This window comes from Stegodyphus dumicola, chromosome 6, assembly GCF_044657685.1.
Source record: "Stegodyphus dumicola isolate Sdum_Otavi_A_Nest chromosome 6, ASM4465768v1".
Taxonomy (NCBI): Eukaryota; Metazoa; Arthropoda; class Arachnida; order Araneae; family Eresidae; genus Stegodyphus; species Stegodyphus dumicola.
Window position 1 is genome coordinate 230760224 of NC_140773.1, and position 16213 is coordinate 230776436.

The 16213-nt window shown below is 28.9% G+C and overlaps 2 protein-coding genes across 4 annotated transcripts in view; one reads left to right on the top strand and one right to left on the bottom strand.

Moving 5' to 3' along the window:
• The first annotated feature begins 46 nt into the window (after window positions 1–46).
• On the top strand, window positions 47–9821 carry JTBR (jumping translocation breakpoint protein JTBR). The gene is made up of 4 exons (XM_035357293.2): window positions 47–247; window positions 858–1023; window positions 5560–5642; window positions 9322–9821. The coding sequence occupies exons 1-4, from the start codon at window positions 192–194 to the stop codon at window positions 9482–9484; spliced, it is 468 nt and encodes a 155-aa protein (XP_035213184.1). The 5' UTR covers window positions 47–191; the 3' UTR covers window positions 9485–9821.
• The window catches only part of LOC118187095 (focadhesin), a 112528-nt gene continuing 105871 nt past the window's right edge, over window positions 9557–16213 (bottom strand). Inside the window, exons 32-34 of one of the 3 annotated variants that reach the window (XM_035357288.2) lie at window positions 14836–15010; window positions 10408–10584; window positions 9557–9987 (exon numbers count right to left, since the gene is read on the bottom strand). In XM_035357288.2, the coding sequence (XP_035213179.2) occupies window positions 9832–9987; window positions 10408–10584; window positions 14836–15010 (508 nt within the window). In that variant the 3' untranslated portion in view covers window positions 9557–9831. The remainder of the gene's footprint in view (window positions 9988–10407; window positions 10585–14835; window positions 15011–16213) is intronic. The other 2 variants (XR_004757887.2, XM_035357289.2) reach the window with 2 other exon arrangements.

Genomic DNA, 16213 nt, shown 5'->3' on the forward strand with positions numbered 1-16213 from the left:
AATGTATGAAGAAAATCGCTTGCAATGCGAAGTTTTGACAGACGGCGTTTCTGTATTGCAAATGATGTCGTCAGGGCCATCAACAAGCAGTGTGTTGATTGGACATACGACTGTTGATGCATGTTATGAACAGTGAAAATGAAAATAATATTCAGTAAAGATTTGCTAATTGGTTTCAGTTTTATTCCAAGATGATTGAATTTTGTACCTTTCGTCGCATGGTCATCTTTATTATTGGTTTGATAATGTACGTTGGAGTATTTTTAAGCGATTCTGATTTTGAAATGTTACATGAATAATTAAATACTATTATTATAACTTTATTTGTCAGTTGTAAATGTAAATTCTTATGAAATATGTATACATATTATGCCGTTATATTTTTTAATGTGTAAGAATAAATATTGTTTCTAAAATCGGAACATAAATCGGTTCCCTTAACATGAAGTTTTTAAATTTTTCATTGTATCTTAATTATTATTTTTTTAAATTTATGTCTTAAAAGTGTATATGTTATGTTCTGGGACAGGCATGAGTAGTTTGCTCAGTTAATTGTCACCACAAATGTTAAATAAAAATAAAAATTTATATTTAAATCTGCCTTAATTGTAAGTTTGCTCTTCATATGGATTAACATCTATGCTATAAACTTTTATTTATGATATATATATGATTGGTTCTAAATTTGTTAACTTTTTATCTTTACATATGCACATAGATACACAGACTGTTGTTTCAATATACAGCTCAAAGCAAATTAAAAAAAATAATTACATGTGTATTTAAGATTTTTACTTTTGTTTTAATATGTTATTAAAAGTAAATGACAAAAATTTAATACAATTCATATATTCCAGAACTTCACTTATTGTGCTTACAATAGAAAGTTTTCTCACCCCTTCCAATGGAAAATACCTGCACCATCCTGGAAGTCGAGAAGAAAACAAATCCAGTGCACCATGTTGGCAGAATGAGGACTATTTTATCAAACAGCACTGTGCTCCGTGTTCTGAATTTGAAAAGGTGATATACTTTTAGGATTACATTTTCTACGAATGATCATTTTTCACTGCTTAATAGTTCCCTGTGAATATTATATACTTTTTTCAAAATTTTTCCTCTGTAATTAAGCATGTACTAGATACTGATTTACATTAATTTTCTTTCATAGTAAAATATATCTAAATATAATTGGATTTCTATATGGCAGGTGTTTATTTAAAAAATTTTTGGTGGAACACTAGCCAAACTATTAATTTTTATTTACAAAAATTATCATTCAAATAGATAATTTCATTCTCTGTTTAGTAATGTATATTGAAAATCTTCCCATAAGATTTCATATTTTTCTATCTTAAAAAAATATTATTGGAAATTAATGAAAATAAATTACTACTTTAATTAGATTAGATTAGCACATATGTAAAAATAAACATCACATGTAAGTCATTCAACATAATCAAAGAAGAAAAGTAAGCGGAATTCTACAGCGGTAGCAAGTATGTTAGTTTAAAAGTCGGCCGATATTGCTTGATGTGAGCGAGGTCACTTCAATCTTTCACCGATAGGGCCAGAGAGGGACTGACTCATTCAGTCACAAATTCCCCCCTACTGGATGAGAGGGGAAACCTAGTAGTGCCATCTTTTTGTTTTTTTTTTCTATGACACTGTATTTGTTACCGATATATACATTATACACCGTATACGAAGTAATTGTATACCCATTTAAGATATGTTCATATTAATAACTAGAATTTTACTTTACGATTAGAGCAAGGAAGGAGTTTGAAACTGGCACTGAGAATCCATTCATTGTCCCTTCATTGTTAAAAATCCTGTAACATATATAAATCCATACTACGTACATATAATATGCAAAACAGAAATACGTCTGACAATTTCAGTGAAAACGTATTTTACCCGGGTGTAACTTAAGGAAAAGCTTGAGACTGCAATTCATTCTGAACTTTAATTTGTATAATTTAAACTTGTTATGTAGTTAATCTGTGTATATAAATATACACCTTTGTGAATGAATGGAGATTTTCATTGGTTTAATGTCCTTGGTTTTAGATTGAGAGTTGGCCCTCGCTAACATCAGCAGTCTAAGGCGGCCAAATTTACAAATGAAGAATTAATCATATTTTTTATTGCAGTCATTTTAATAAAGCTTTGGTTCATCAACAATAACAAAGCATATCTATTTGTCTCCAGCTAAATGATTTTGTTATTGTTTAGGATTCATCCATACATGTAGGTAGTGAAGAATTTTAAAGATTTTTTTGTTAATCTTTGGATTATGGTAACTTGGCGATTTTTTGGCGACCAACCCTGCTACAGCAACCTGCTAGTTTTTTTGGTACTTACGTATTATCGCAACCAGGTTGGCGCGATTTGTAAGTTTGAGTAAAAAAGTATGAATAGAAAGAAAATGTACATTAATTAATTACAGATAATTTTTAATACAGTTTTTTATATTATTTTGTTTTAAAATATAAAATAGCAATTAAACCCTTCCGGTTTCGAATTTGAATAAGTTGCAGAATTATTTTTTCGGCGGAAATCTTTTGGCTATTGCTTTTAGCACTGATTGAAAACTGTCTTCGCCATTAACAGCTTGAGCTTGGCGCCATATAAATTCGATACGGTATGAGTCAAGATGATGACGGGTTGTTCCTCTCTGTTTTTTGTTGCGCCATTTGGCTGAGCCCCACATGCGCTCTACATGTTGTGTGTGAACGCCCGTGTTGGGATCCACAAAGTTATATTTGTGATTAACAGTTCCATACAGAAATCCAGCATTTTTGAACTCATTTGTATTGTATCCTTTCCAGCAATCCGAATAAATGATGCTTCCTTCCTTGATATTTTCGCAAATTTTTTCCATGAGGGTAACGGCGCTTCTGTTAGGTACAGTAACCAAAAAAAGTCTCTTTCTTTTCTTGGCAAATTCCGCCGAAAACCCATTGCTGTGGTAGTACACGCCCAGTGTTATTTATTCTTTTTACAAAACTACGTATAACATGTAGGGTTGCCGTAAGTAGGGTCGCCAAATTTGGCGATTTATGCGAATTTTGGCCTGGTTGCGTTAATATGTAAGTACTGTTTTTTTTGGACGCCATTTTGTTTTCATGAAGTAAAGGCATGTTTTTTTTTTTTTTTTTTTTTTTTTTTAAACTCAACATTTTTTTTCAACAATCTGCTAGCCAAATTATGCTTATGCTAGAACTTTTATGGAACAAAAGTGCTTAATCATGACGAAGATCAGGTGTGAAATTGGGAGAAAGTGCAGAATCGCCCACTGCTTGCCGCATTTTTAAGAATTGCATATACATGGTATCCATGTACACGTCGACCTATTTTCACTTAAAAAAACATCCCTGAATTGCACAAAAATGACATTGCGCAGACTCTTGACTTTATCCATGTGCACTGCTAAAGTCCTAGCTAGGAACCTTTATCGCCTTACCAAAATGTCGCTAAACTACCTGTTGCCATATTCCAAAGATTAGCCGATTTTTTAATGTTTTCATTGGTAATTTGTTCATTTCTGACACGGGAGCTATTTAAAAGCATTGTTTTTTTAAATAAGGCTGTGAATTTTCTTTAGAAACAATCATAAAAGTATGCATTTCCTTCAGGTGTTCTTTTCTTGCTTTTTCTTCATGTAAAAGTAGTGTTTGATGGTTTTTTTAGCTTTAATATAAATGACTGCTTTAGACACCCCACATAATCATACTTTTACTATAAATCTGCATAGTACTGATTAACAATTTCAGTGAAAAGAAATGAATGTATATAACATCAGTAGAGGACATTGTAAGCATATGTAAATATTAATGAAGTTATGTCAAATTTCTCACTGAAACAGTATTTCGATATTTAAAATTTTTTAGATCAAAATTTCAATCCTTAGCACTATGATAGCTTGGCTGTAGCAGTTTATTGTGTAATGGTAACTGTTTTCATTCATTCTTTTGGTCTGGTACATGTTAATCCTTAATTTGTTTTCTATGGAATAAATGGAGAGGGTTAGGGATTAGTACAATATTCTTATTGATCTCGGTAAAGTTAATAAAGTAATTCAACAGGAAGACATGCAGTTACATGCTACAATAAAACTTATAAATACAGTGTTAAGCGTTACTTATAAATGGATTTGAAAAAGCTAAGAAATAAGCAAATGATTTGGTTACATCTATAAGGTATGTAGTTCAGTTCAGCGATGTAAACTATAGAATTTTTTTTTTAAAAAAAGAGTTTTCTTTTGTTGCAGGATTGAGCACAATTTAGAGAAAGCAGGTTTTACAGTTTTTTTTTTACTACATTTATGTTTTGTTTTTTTATGAAAGACTACATAATTTTGAAAATTTTTAATATATAAAATATTTTATGTAAGTGTGTAATTTTGAAATAAAATTATTAGTGGTAATGAATTATGTAATAATCTAAGCATGGTATAGAAAATGCACTTTTAAAGGAGACCTGGGTAGGAGCCCATATATTATTTTAATCAGCCTTGAATATATTAATTATAGGTACTTTTCCATTTTGCCGGCACAAGCGATGAAGTCACCAAAAATGGTACAATCGATGCCAAACGTATTATCCTCGCTCGTAACCTTTTATGCCTCATTTTCAAAACACGTTGCAGCCATTTCTTATCAGATTGATTGTTTCTTTCAATACTGGCATGCAATTACACAGAATTTTTACCAGATAGTTCAATTTTATGTCCTAAGTCAATTAGGATGCAATCACACTGCTCACCTGATGGCAAAAATATAGAAAAGGCAAAGTCAAGGATTAAATTCATCAATTCTAATGAGAATGCACTAGTGAAATAAAGCACTGCGGATTTATATAATTTCTGAGTAAGCTATTTGTACAAATTGAAATAATTCTTGCATTTAAACTTGTATTCCAAATTAAGATTTAACTCTAAATGAATGTAGATAATTACTGAGAGAATTAGATTTTTGTAGCGTAGTTTACGTGAGATGAGATCACTTGGGTCACGTGATATGAAACCGCAAATCAGGATGTTGTACCATGAAAGCATAGTAAATTCTTAATGTCTTTTTACAAATTTATCATCTTTACTTATTGTCTTTTTACAAAATTTTAAGCGATATTAAAATGTTTATGCCTTCTAAATAAAAATTTCTTAGAACTAAAATTTTTTATGTGTATTGTTGCCAATAAAGTCTGCTTGGCGAGATTTATGCCTGCGAAACAGAAAAGTATATTAATTTATATATTTTGTATTTAAAATATTTATGATTTAAAATATTTTGTATTTAAAAATGTTATTCAATCCAATATTTTTTCTTGAAAAGTGAAAAATCATTGTATTTCATTTAAAATTTGTTTACATACACAATTTTAAAAGAAGACAGTATTTTGATTTATGTGAAATGACAGTTTAATTTTAAAATGGTAAATTATTGCCAAATAATTCTTTTGAAATATTTTAGATTTCTTTTAGTTTTTGTAAATAAATTCTCTATTTGGGAAGCGATTTTCTTTCACTTTATAATTTACATGCTTTTTCTGCAGGTAAGCAGACATCTCCCTGCTTGTGTTCCAACAGGCTTTAAGGAAATGGTTTCGTGCAAGATATCGGGTGATGTATATAGAAGGTATACAATTTTATATTTATTGTCGAAGAGACTGTTGTATTTAAATATCTTTATGTAATTTAAAATGCAGTAAAATTCTGTTTAACTGAAGTTAGCATTTATTAAACTAATTGATAAATCCTCTTGACCTAGAGTGATAGAGAATGAAAATCCTAAAACCAATCTGCTTCTTAAAATAAATTTTTTTCTGCTTCATTCTTCAGAAATAAAATACATATTTTATAATGCAGAATGACCTCACTATGTATAAGTATTTGTGAAAAATTATTGATCTTCAGAATCTGACTTTTGAGTATTTAACATGTAAGTTAATTAAAAGCCTTTTTGTACTGTAAAAGAACTTGAAAATTACTAAATTATCAACAATATTAAAGCTAAAATTTCAAATACAAATATGTATATGTATAAAACCAGCACCTTCCGACTGTATTTTTCAGTAAACAACATGAATTGGTATACTGTTATCTGTCATGACTATATTCTAGGAAATAGCTTAGCATTTATTAAACATTGTTAGGAAGTATATTTCTATTGTTACATTAAAACGTTATACAGCTTTATGATAATTTTTTGTCAATTCATTTTCAAATTTGTTTTGTACAAGCGATTAGTTCTTAATTTCTTTCACTTTAATTTATTACAACAATATGCAGTTTTTAAAAATTTTCACAGACAAATACAAAAAGAAAAAATCTGAAAGGTTTTAGATTTTTAAATTTGCCCAAAGGACTTTGCTAAGATTTTTTATGCTTTTGCTGAGCTTGCAGTCTGCTATTAGACTCACTCCTACTAAACTGTTTTTTTTTTTTTTTCCTTTTTAGCTTTATTATTAAGCACCATTTTCTTCACACTTACACTGTATACAAATCAACAGCAAAATCACAAAAATTTTAAAAGCATCTTAGCAGTATACACGAAAAATTCCTGATGCAGCATTAAGTGTTGGCATATATTTTTTTCCCTATCTTTTTTCAGTTCAGTTTTCTTACTAAGCTGGCTTTACAAAACTTTTGTCTTTTTATTACTAACATTTGTGTGTTTACTTATTAATCACATTCTTGGCACTTATGCCACATAAAGTTCAATTCAACAGCAAAATCACAAAATATTTAAAAACAGCATATCTTTGGAATTTATGATAGACAGTCTCTGCAGTAAAAGTGTTTTTGACATTTTTTAATCCAAAATTTGTTATTGAGTTTTTTAATCCAAAATTTGTAACGTTTTACAACACATGAAAGAGACAATAAAACAAATTCCAAATTCTAGCTTCGACATGCCCATGTTTAGGTGGAAGACTACATTATTCAGAATTTGATGTCTCTAGGTACCACTGTTTTATCACAATGCGAGAAACATACATACATTCATGCAGATTCTTCATTATTTAATTTCTTTAAATATAATACTGGGTGATAATATTTGTGGCAACATTTTGAAATGTAATACACTGTTTATACTGATTTGATGCAAACTGCCATTTCGAGACTAAGGAGTCTTCCCCTTAAAAAAATTATCATAACATTTTAACGCAACAAAAGATTAAGCTTAAACATTTTGCATGATTAAGCTGCATAACATTTTAACGTGACAAAAGAATTCCATTTCATAACACTGATTAATGAATACTGAGAAACTATTACATTTGTAATTTCAGAACTCGCCTTCTAGAGTCAGAATTGACATAAGGGCTAAAAATGGTAAAACTTTAAGTGCTATCAGTATGTTCCTAAACATCATATTATGAAAATAATTACAGTCATACCTTTTATAATGAACATCTATTTCACAAATTTTTATATTTTATTTTTCTGATGAGACATTGTTTAAAATGTAAATTTCTAAATAAAAATATCCCCATAGGACAAACTAATAACTAATGTTCATCACACCTCAAGTAATAAAAGAAAATTGTTTTTTGCTTATTGATTTTTTTTTTATTTCTACGAAGAATTTTATATTTACTATATAAATCAAATTTTTGAAAGTCTTGCCATATATTTTCATGGCACTTTGTAACTTTTCAATTTTGAAATGCATGTTTTAAGCTTAATGTTGCAATTTGCTCAATGATAAGCAATGCAAGCATATATCTGCTTATGATTTGTTCTTATAAATAACTGAAACTGTGTTTAACTACAACCATTTACTACACACAAAGGGCTAAACATGTTTGTTTGTAAATGAGAAAAGAAAGGGTTCTGAACAAAGGCAGAAAATACCACCACTGATGTTTACTTTGCTAGAACTTGAATAATATCAAAGCATAATTATAGATAATGGAAATTTTCATTAAATGCATTTCCTTTCAACAAGACTTTTTTGGTTTTCAGGCATAAAATTTCCTGTTTTATCCTAGAAGGGATAGCCAATGAGACAATGCAGAAAACTGATTCAGAATCATTTATTTGAAAATGGCCAAAAATATAAACTTTAATTAAATTGCATCAGCAATTTTTCGTGTGCTTCTGAAATTTTCAGCCATTGCATTTCTTTTAAAGAGTTAAGCATATTGCATCAAAGTTTGGTATTTTACCAAATAGTTAACAACATCCTAAAAAATTAATAAGATTTTAGAAATTCTGCTTGTTCCAAATGTATAAATAAGTATGTTTATGTATATTTTGTACTGAATATCTCTTTAAAGTGGAAAATGCTTTTAAATTTGTAACATCATTTCACCACAGTCAATTTCAGGAGTTTGATAAATTCAGGAAAAGACACTGGGTTGTGACAAAAGGAATATGCCATGAGAATAAGGATATAATGATTAAATGAAAAATTAGTACATTGAAAGTAATTTCAGAAATATGACCCAAAGACATCTTTGATATGAATGAAAATGGCTTATGAAATACTTTCAGATAAATATTATATTAAAATATTTAAGATTGTAGATGATATATTATCTGAAATTTTCATTGAAGCTGCAATATAAACCTGTTAACCGGGGAATAAAATTTTGTGAAACTCGTTTCACACTGGGACTTTTTTCATAGTGATAAGTCATCAAACCTCAGGTAATAAAAGAAAATTGCTTTCAACTTTTTTTTTATTTCCACAAAAAATTTTGTGATATTTAATATATAAATCAAGTATCTTCGGTGTTCAAAAAATTAATTTGCGATATAATACTTCTTTGAAGCAATGTGGCATACTTTTAAAGAAAAAAATGTGTTTAGTCACATTTTGGAAAAAATAATCATTGAAATCACTAATACATAAAATACTAAATGCAGACTAAAATCAAGCCAAATTACGCAAATTCGATTCACGTTGTATAACTGCACAAGTGCTTGCACCGACCAGTTGTTCGCAAATAGCACTCAAGTACCAGATTGTAAAAACATGACTGTACATATACATGACTCATCAAGATTATAATGCCATATAATCACACTAGGTTTAAAGATATAAAAACTACATAAAGCATAATGCATGCAACATAATGCGGTTAATTTCAGTGACAAAAAATGCCATTATCCCCAGCTAATAGGTTAATATGTGTTGTTCTTTTGCAGGATTTTGTGACTTTTGCAGGATTAAGTAGACATCTGACAACATAAGCATCTCTTAAGAGAATTTTTTTTATAACTTTTTTAAATGTTATCTATTACGAGATAAAAATAAATGATTTTTTAAATGCAAATTAAATATATGTATATTATATCTGTTTTAGCTGTGATAAAGTTCTGTGGCTAGAAGAAAGAAACTTCTTTATATTTGAAAGTTGTATGGCCTGCTTTGGAATTATAGGAGCAATAATTGTATCTTTTCGTCAAAAACAGCTAGATCAGAGGATGATGCAAAGAATTCAACAACAGATATCAGCTGGAGTTTAGGTATCATTATTAAAAGGATAACTGCTACTTATTTTGTACTTTATTTATAAATGTAGTAGTTTTGTAAAAAAAAAAAAAAAAAAAAAAAAATGTTTAAATATGTAAAGATATTTTACACTGCACACATAAACTTAAATAACAACTGCCATGATAAAATATGGAAAGGATTTGATAGGACTCTATAATAGTAGTCAATTTTAGCAATAGTTATTTTTTCTATCTCAGCATATTGCTATGTGTTTAATTTAAAAAGTAACATTTTTATAAATATGCATTTAATGTATGTATGTATAAATGTAACTTCAACTTGTACAGAATAAAATGTATTGCAACAAAATGTAATTTATTTATTTATCTTTGATATTACATATAATTTCAGTCCACACTTCTGTCTTCTGAAATTCTTGAAGTCCTTTCATTGAACATAGACTCAGCTTGATATGGTACTTTTCTATTTCACTAAGATATTCACTTTTTATTAATAAAAGTAGCCAGTCAATTATCTAAATAAAATAAAGATAATTATGTAAAAAATTTGTGTATTTTAAAATTTTCACAGAAATAAATTATATGCATTAACTAGCTAGAAAACTATAAAAATTAGGCATAAATTAATACTTTAGTACACAGTTACCTGCAAGATATTTTTCTATGTTAGGCAAATATAGAAAATTTTACAAATAGTAGCATGTTAGATATGGAAGAAACCAGTTTTTACTAAACCTGTTCCCAGTAACGTTGAACATGCTGCTAAATAAAATTTTCACGTGATTTAATGTATTTTCAGCATGCGTGATGATTTTACTATTCATATTGTAATACTACACTCTCAAGATGTTGCTTGGTAGTATATTTAATCAACATGTAATTGTCAACATTTGTAAACATTAATATAAGTAATTAAATTAAAAATAGGAACATACTTTATCAGCAATTTTATTCCATTCTTCTGTGGTAGTGAGTTTCTTAACTGCAGTTGGGAGCTTTTCAAGTAGTAGTTGGTGACTTATATTTTGTATTGGAAAAAAACTATAACTGCATTCTAATCCTGAACAGCCAATAATTGTAGCTAAACAAACATCAACCAGAAATAAAAAAACCTGAAAAAAAAGAAAAAAAAAAAAAAAAAAAAAAAAAAAAAAAAAAAAAACCACACTAAACTTACTTAGAAAACGCAGTTAACTTGTTAGATTTCCATTTTTTCTCATTAAGAGATGACATCAAAATGTTTTTTTTTATTAAATCTAATAATAAAAGCATTTAACATTCCATGCACAGTTTTGTGCAGTATATCTCAAGGAAAGCATACACGCGAAAATAATATTTAACCCTTTTGTGATAGGTGCCGCAGTCACCAAACTTCTCTGTCTGAATAATGCACTAATGGGATGCATTTTCTTCTGGTGACGGGTAATTCACACTGCTAAGCATAACTTTGGACTGTAAATTTAATTCACATAAATTAAATCTATGATCTAGTTCTATTTTTTGCAAGAAGAAGTTCATTCAGGTTGTTATCAGAATAATTTTAAAACTTTATCATTACATTCTCTTTAAAAATTCAATAAAACTAGAAAAATTCTATAAAATAAAAATTAATAACAATTATAAGCATTCTATAAAAATTCTAGAATAATAAAATTTTTGACTTTCCTAAAGTAAATAAATATATCTGAAAAACATTATCCAAACAATTAGATTTTATTTTATTAAAAACAAAAATTATTCAAAATCTCCTTTATTAAAAAACCAGCATGAAAACAATTAAAAAAAAGAAGTAATATTTCAAAAAATGATTAGGTCTTTTTGATAAATTTAACCGAAATAATTAAACACTTACATTTGTTCTGGCACAACCTAAAAATTTTATGGAGTAAACTAAGATGATATTGTGTGAAACTGTTTCTTTTACAATATATTGTATTACAACATAATCATAAAAAAATCAATTTCTTTGATAGCACTTCCAATATTAATATTTGGTGCTCCCTACAAAATAAAAAGTTTTCAAATCTTGAAATGTCCTAGTCAAAAAGAGGTGCTGTCACTAAGATGTAGAAGGCATGCACCTGCATCTGTATCTGAATCATTATTTACTATCACTTTCTAATTCTTTAGAAATATCATCACTGTCATTAATGCCACAAAATGATTCATCACATGTATTGCCAAATACTATTTTTGTTTGGCCATTTGAAGAATAAAAAATATTTTGCTTAAGAATATACAAAACATTCCTCTCAATACTAACCAGAATAAATGAATAAATGCTCTGAAATCCTAGAATCCCCATATCAGCAAAAAATAAGGGAACAACCAAAACAGGTGCAGTTTGCAGGTGCAACTGCACCTGTTCTGGATTCACATGTTCCCTTATTTTTTGATGATAAGGTACAGGTGCAACAGCTGAGTGACTATAACAACTGAGGCAACTATAACAGACCAACTATAACAGCTGAGGCAGTTAAAGAGTTTTGTTTATTTACATTACTCATTCCCACTACTCCTGCTGTCATTCCAAAGCAAAAATAAAATAAAAATTGAAAGGTTTCAGATTTTACAGTTGCCCAAAAAGAGTATATAAGGTTTTTATGCTGTCTCTGTGCTCTAAGTCTACTAGTCTGTTGTAACACTCACTCTTACTAACCTACTTTCTTTTTGCCTATTCAGCTTTATTATTAAGTATCATTTTCTTCACACTTATGCCATTAAAATTCAACAGCAAAATTACAAAAATTTTAAAAGCAGCATAGCAGTATTTGTTTAGAATTCCCAACGCAGTGTTAAGTGTTGGCATATATTTTTCTGTTCCCCTTCCCTTTAAGTCTTTTCTCAGTTCATCATATCAATGTTCAGTTTTCTTTCTAAGATGGCTTTACAAAACTTTTTTTTTTGTCTTTCTATTATTAATGTTTTGTGTGCTTATTTTTTAAATAACACACTCTTAGCACTTATGCCACATAAAATTCAATTCAACAGCAAAATCACAAAAAATTTAAAAACAACATACCTTTAGAATTTCCAATAGACAGTCTACCCTGCTGTAGATAAAAATGTTTCATTCTTACAGTGTTGCCACTGCTTGCTTTGAAATCCTCGTGTTTATTAATAAAAAATCCATTAAAGTTTTACAAAATATGAAGTAGATAATAAAATTAAAAATTCGAGCTTCCAGGTGTCCATTCATGCAGATACTTCATGAATTTCTTTAAATGTAATACAGGGCAATAATATTTGGTGGCAACAATGTAAAATGTGATATAATGCATTTAAGTGTTTCAACACAAATGCCGTTTCAAGACTAGTAACTCATTCGGGATTAACGTCCCTTTCTGGCTAAAAAATACTGCAACAAAATAAAGGTCAATATTCTCCAAACATGATAAATTCTACTATTCAATGCATAGAGCAATAAAAAAATACCAGTTTAATATTTTGTCCAAAAATTCATATGTGAAAATTCAAAAGTACCTGTCCCTTAGAATCAATTTAAATGGCGATTCATTTTTGACACACCTGGCCATGAGAGAATGTTTGAGGCTGATGTATATGCGAAACACGCCTGTTCCAAAAGTGTAAAAAAATGTAGCTAAATCTAAAAGAATGATTTTCAAAAATTTAAATGAGCAGTTTAATTTAACAAGCAGTTTTCCCCAAACATTTTGCTTGTGATTCTTTGTTAATATAATTTAAATATATACCATTGAAAACTGGTAATGAAAATTATAATCCTAGTTTTACATTTTTGACAATTTATTTTTAAACATTAAAGAATTTTTTTATTTTGAAATCAGTTGTATGAGATAATTTATATATACTTTGATTCATCTGTTCGATAAGACTATGCATTAAATTTAGACAGATTTTCATTAAACTGATTAATTTTACAATTTAACTAGTTTAACAGTTATTTTTTATCCATGCTCAGTTTTTGTTGACATGCATGTTCAATGCCTACTTTTTAAAATTAAGATAGAAATTTTCTTGTTCACACATGCACAATAATAATAAAGCAGAAATACCAGTATTTAAACAGGTAGCAGCAAATTCTAAACGTGAAATTTTATTGTTATTGTTGTGACTATCTCACTTCTTTGTCAGTAACATCAGAACAAACCCACAAAATACATCATGACAAGGAGAGCAAGATTGCATCTGTCGTTGGCAAGAACCTTGAGCACAGTACAGGTGACAGTACAACTTTGCTCAGTTCTGTTTCCAGCTTTGATGGAGAGCACACAGGGGTATGGCTTCAAGGGTCTCCCACCCATCTTTCCCTACTAGCAACCTCTCGAGAGGACTTTCGGCTTTAATTTAGAGAGCTCCCATACTGCATAGACATTATACATTTACAAACATCCATGCCTTCTCTGGGATTTGAACCTGGGCCCTTTGGAACAGCAGTCAGCATTGCTAACCACTACACTGGCTAAGCAGCAGACAATTTTAAGCTTTATTTAAATAAGCAATTAATAATATGATATATTCAATCATATGAAAGATACTAACACAATTTAATAATTTTTCATGTTAATTGTTTCAACCACTAACTTATCAAATACCTGCAGATGGGCTCAAATATTTAAGCACAAAGTTATACTTTAGCTGAATTTATGTTTATTATTAATTAATGCTATGAAAATTCTGGACTTCAACTGAAGTTTTGAAATTTACTTTTGATATAATCAAACTGGAAAAGTAGACTCCATTATCATTGAGATACTGCCAGAACACTCTTATCATAAAAGCACAGACAAATTCTCTAATTTTTTTGATAAATTACACAAAATTTGAAGCTTAATATTTTCAGGTGTATTACAATTATTACAGCAACATAAATCGTAGTGTGCACAGATTTCCAAATGGAAAATTATAATACAATAATTATGCTCTTACATGAAAACAAAGATGTGTAATTTTATAACAAAATAAAATACATAAACAGTTAGTAACAATTCAAAATTAAAAAATATAATCAATGCTTGTTAAAAGAACTCCTCACATTCTACAAGAATGTTATAGTGAATGACCACTATCCTAAAATGGATTTAATACATTCTCATCATTTGGAAACTTTGTAGAAACTACTACATTTTTTGGAATAGGAGATAAGAAAAACTATCTATGCTATCCCAGGATTTATACAACATATCCTCCAGTCTAAAGCTGAACGTGTGACCATTTACACTATGAAAAGCACATATAGGAGAATGAGATAATTCCTGATAATTTTTATATCGGTCTGTTATAATAGAATTATCAGTAAAATAACTGGTCCTGATAGTGAAAACATACTGTATAAAAATTAATAAATGAGATTTCCTGCATATTATTACTGAAAGAAAACTTACTTCTTTCATTGTCATCAACTGGTATTTAGATTTTGAATCGCAAAGGACTTTGATCCACCCAATAGTTTCTAGAAGCCAAGATATACATTTTGTAGCTTGGCTTACTTCACTTTCCTTATTTAGAATGCCAGAAAGAAAACATTTGTAAACAGAAATGTAAATGAGAGCTTTATCCCTAAAAAGAAAATTGAACATTTTCTTGAATGTCATATAATAATATGAGTAGTTAAATAATTTACATACATAATTACAGTAATTACATACATTACATATCATAAGAAAACCTGAATATGGAACAACTACATTTCAGTATTTTGTAAAGGACTTAATTTGATAAATCACAAGATGGTGATATCTAAAATATACATTAACAAATATATTCTGTGATAAATAGCAGTTACTGCTCTTACATATGAAAATAAAACTAGAAGTTTTTAGATTTGTGGGTTTGTCTTGTATCTGGAATAAGGTAAATTGTACTGGCTATAGCTGCCAACTCTTCAGGGTTTTTATCACATCTCTTTGTCTCCCAGTAGATCATCGAATCTCCCATTTTTAATTTTTAGCCCCTTATTTTGCTGCTACTGACATCTTCATCTTTTCATCCATCAAACTGCACAATGAAAATGAGTGGCTGATGCAAGGTGTTATGCGAAGAAGAATGCAGAAATGAATGAATCTGCATACATGCTCAGGTTAAAGGGAAGTGATAGGATCATAACCTAACCAATGTGACTGCTATGCTTTTTTGTTTCACATGACATAGTGTTTTGAATTTGCAGTTAAGTGATAAATTTTATTATTTGGCATTAGTTATTAATTTTATTTCTATCATAATTAAAAGTACTCTAAAAAATAAGCTTTTCTTTCCTATTCATGATTTTGTCCATGTTTAAACAAAATGAAATAAAATCAGTTAAAAAACATAAAATTCAGAATAGCTTATTAACTATTACTACGTTTTATGTCAGAATCCCACTACAAATAGTTCAATAACTGAATTATACATTACAAAGTGAATTTAAATCAGTATCGTGAGTGTGAAGTGAATTTAATCAGTTTTTCAAATTTCAAGGTTGGCAGCTATGGTATTGCTATGTAAGCAGAAAAGAGAGCTAGTATAAGAGCGTTTCACAGCAATTTTTTTTTTCTCTTATCAAAGAAAAGTATGATTGACTGAAAAGTAAATTGCATTTTAAATGGAATTCCCATATAATATTATTTTTAATCAATTTACTCAGTACTATCATGGATGGCAAAAGCTGGGTGATGAGATATGTCATGGCCATCTAATGACTGTGACAAAGCAAAAATATGAGAGAATGAATACACTATATAAGAAATATGAAATACACTATATAAGGGAACAAGTGAGTAA

Excerpts from the sequence above, each read along its gene's own strand:
- JTBR (XM_035357293.2), top strand. The coding sequence starts at position 192 with ATGATTGAATTTTGTACCTTTCGTCGCATGGTCATCTTTATTATTGGT. Across the intron at positions 248-857 it reads TTTATTATTGGTTTGATAAT|AACTTCACTTATTGTGCTTA; the intron begins GTACGTTGGAGT and ends CATATATTCCAG. Across the intron at positions 1,024-5,559 it reads CGTGTTCTGAATTTGAAAAG|GTAAGCAGACATCTCCCTGC; the intron begins GTGATATACTTT and ends CTTTTTCTGCAG.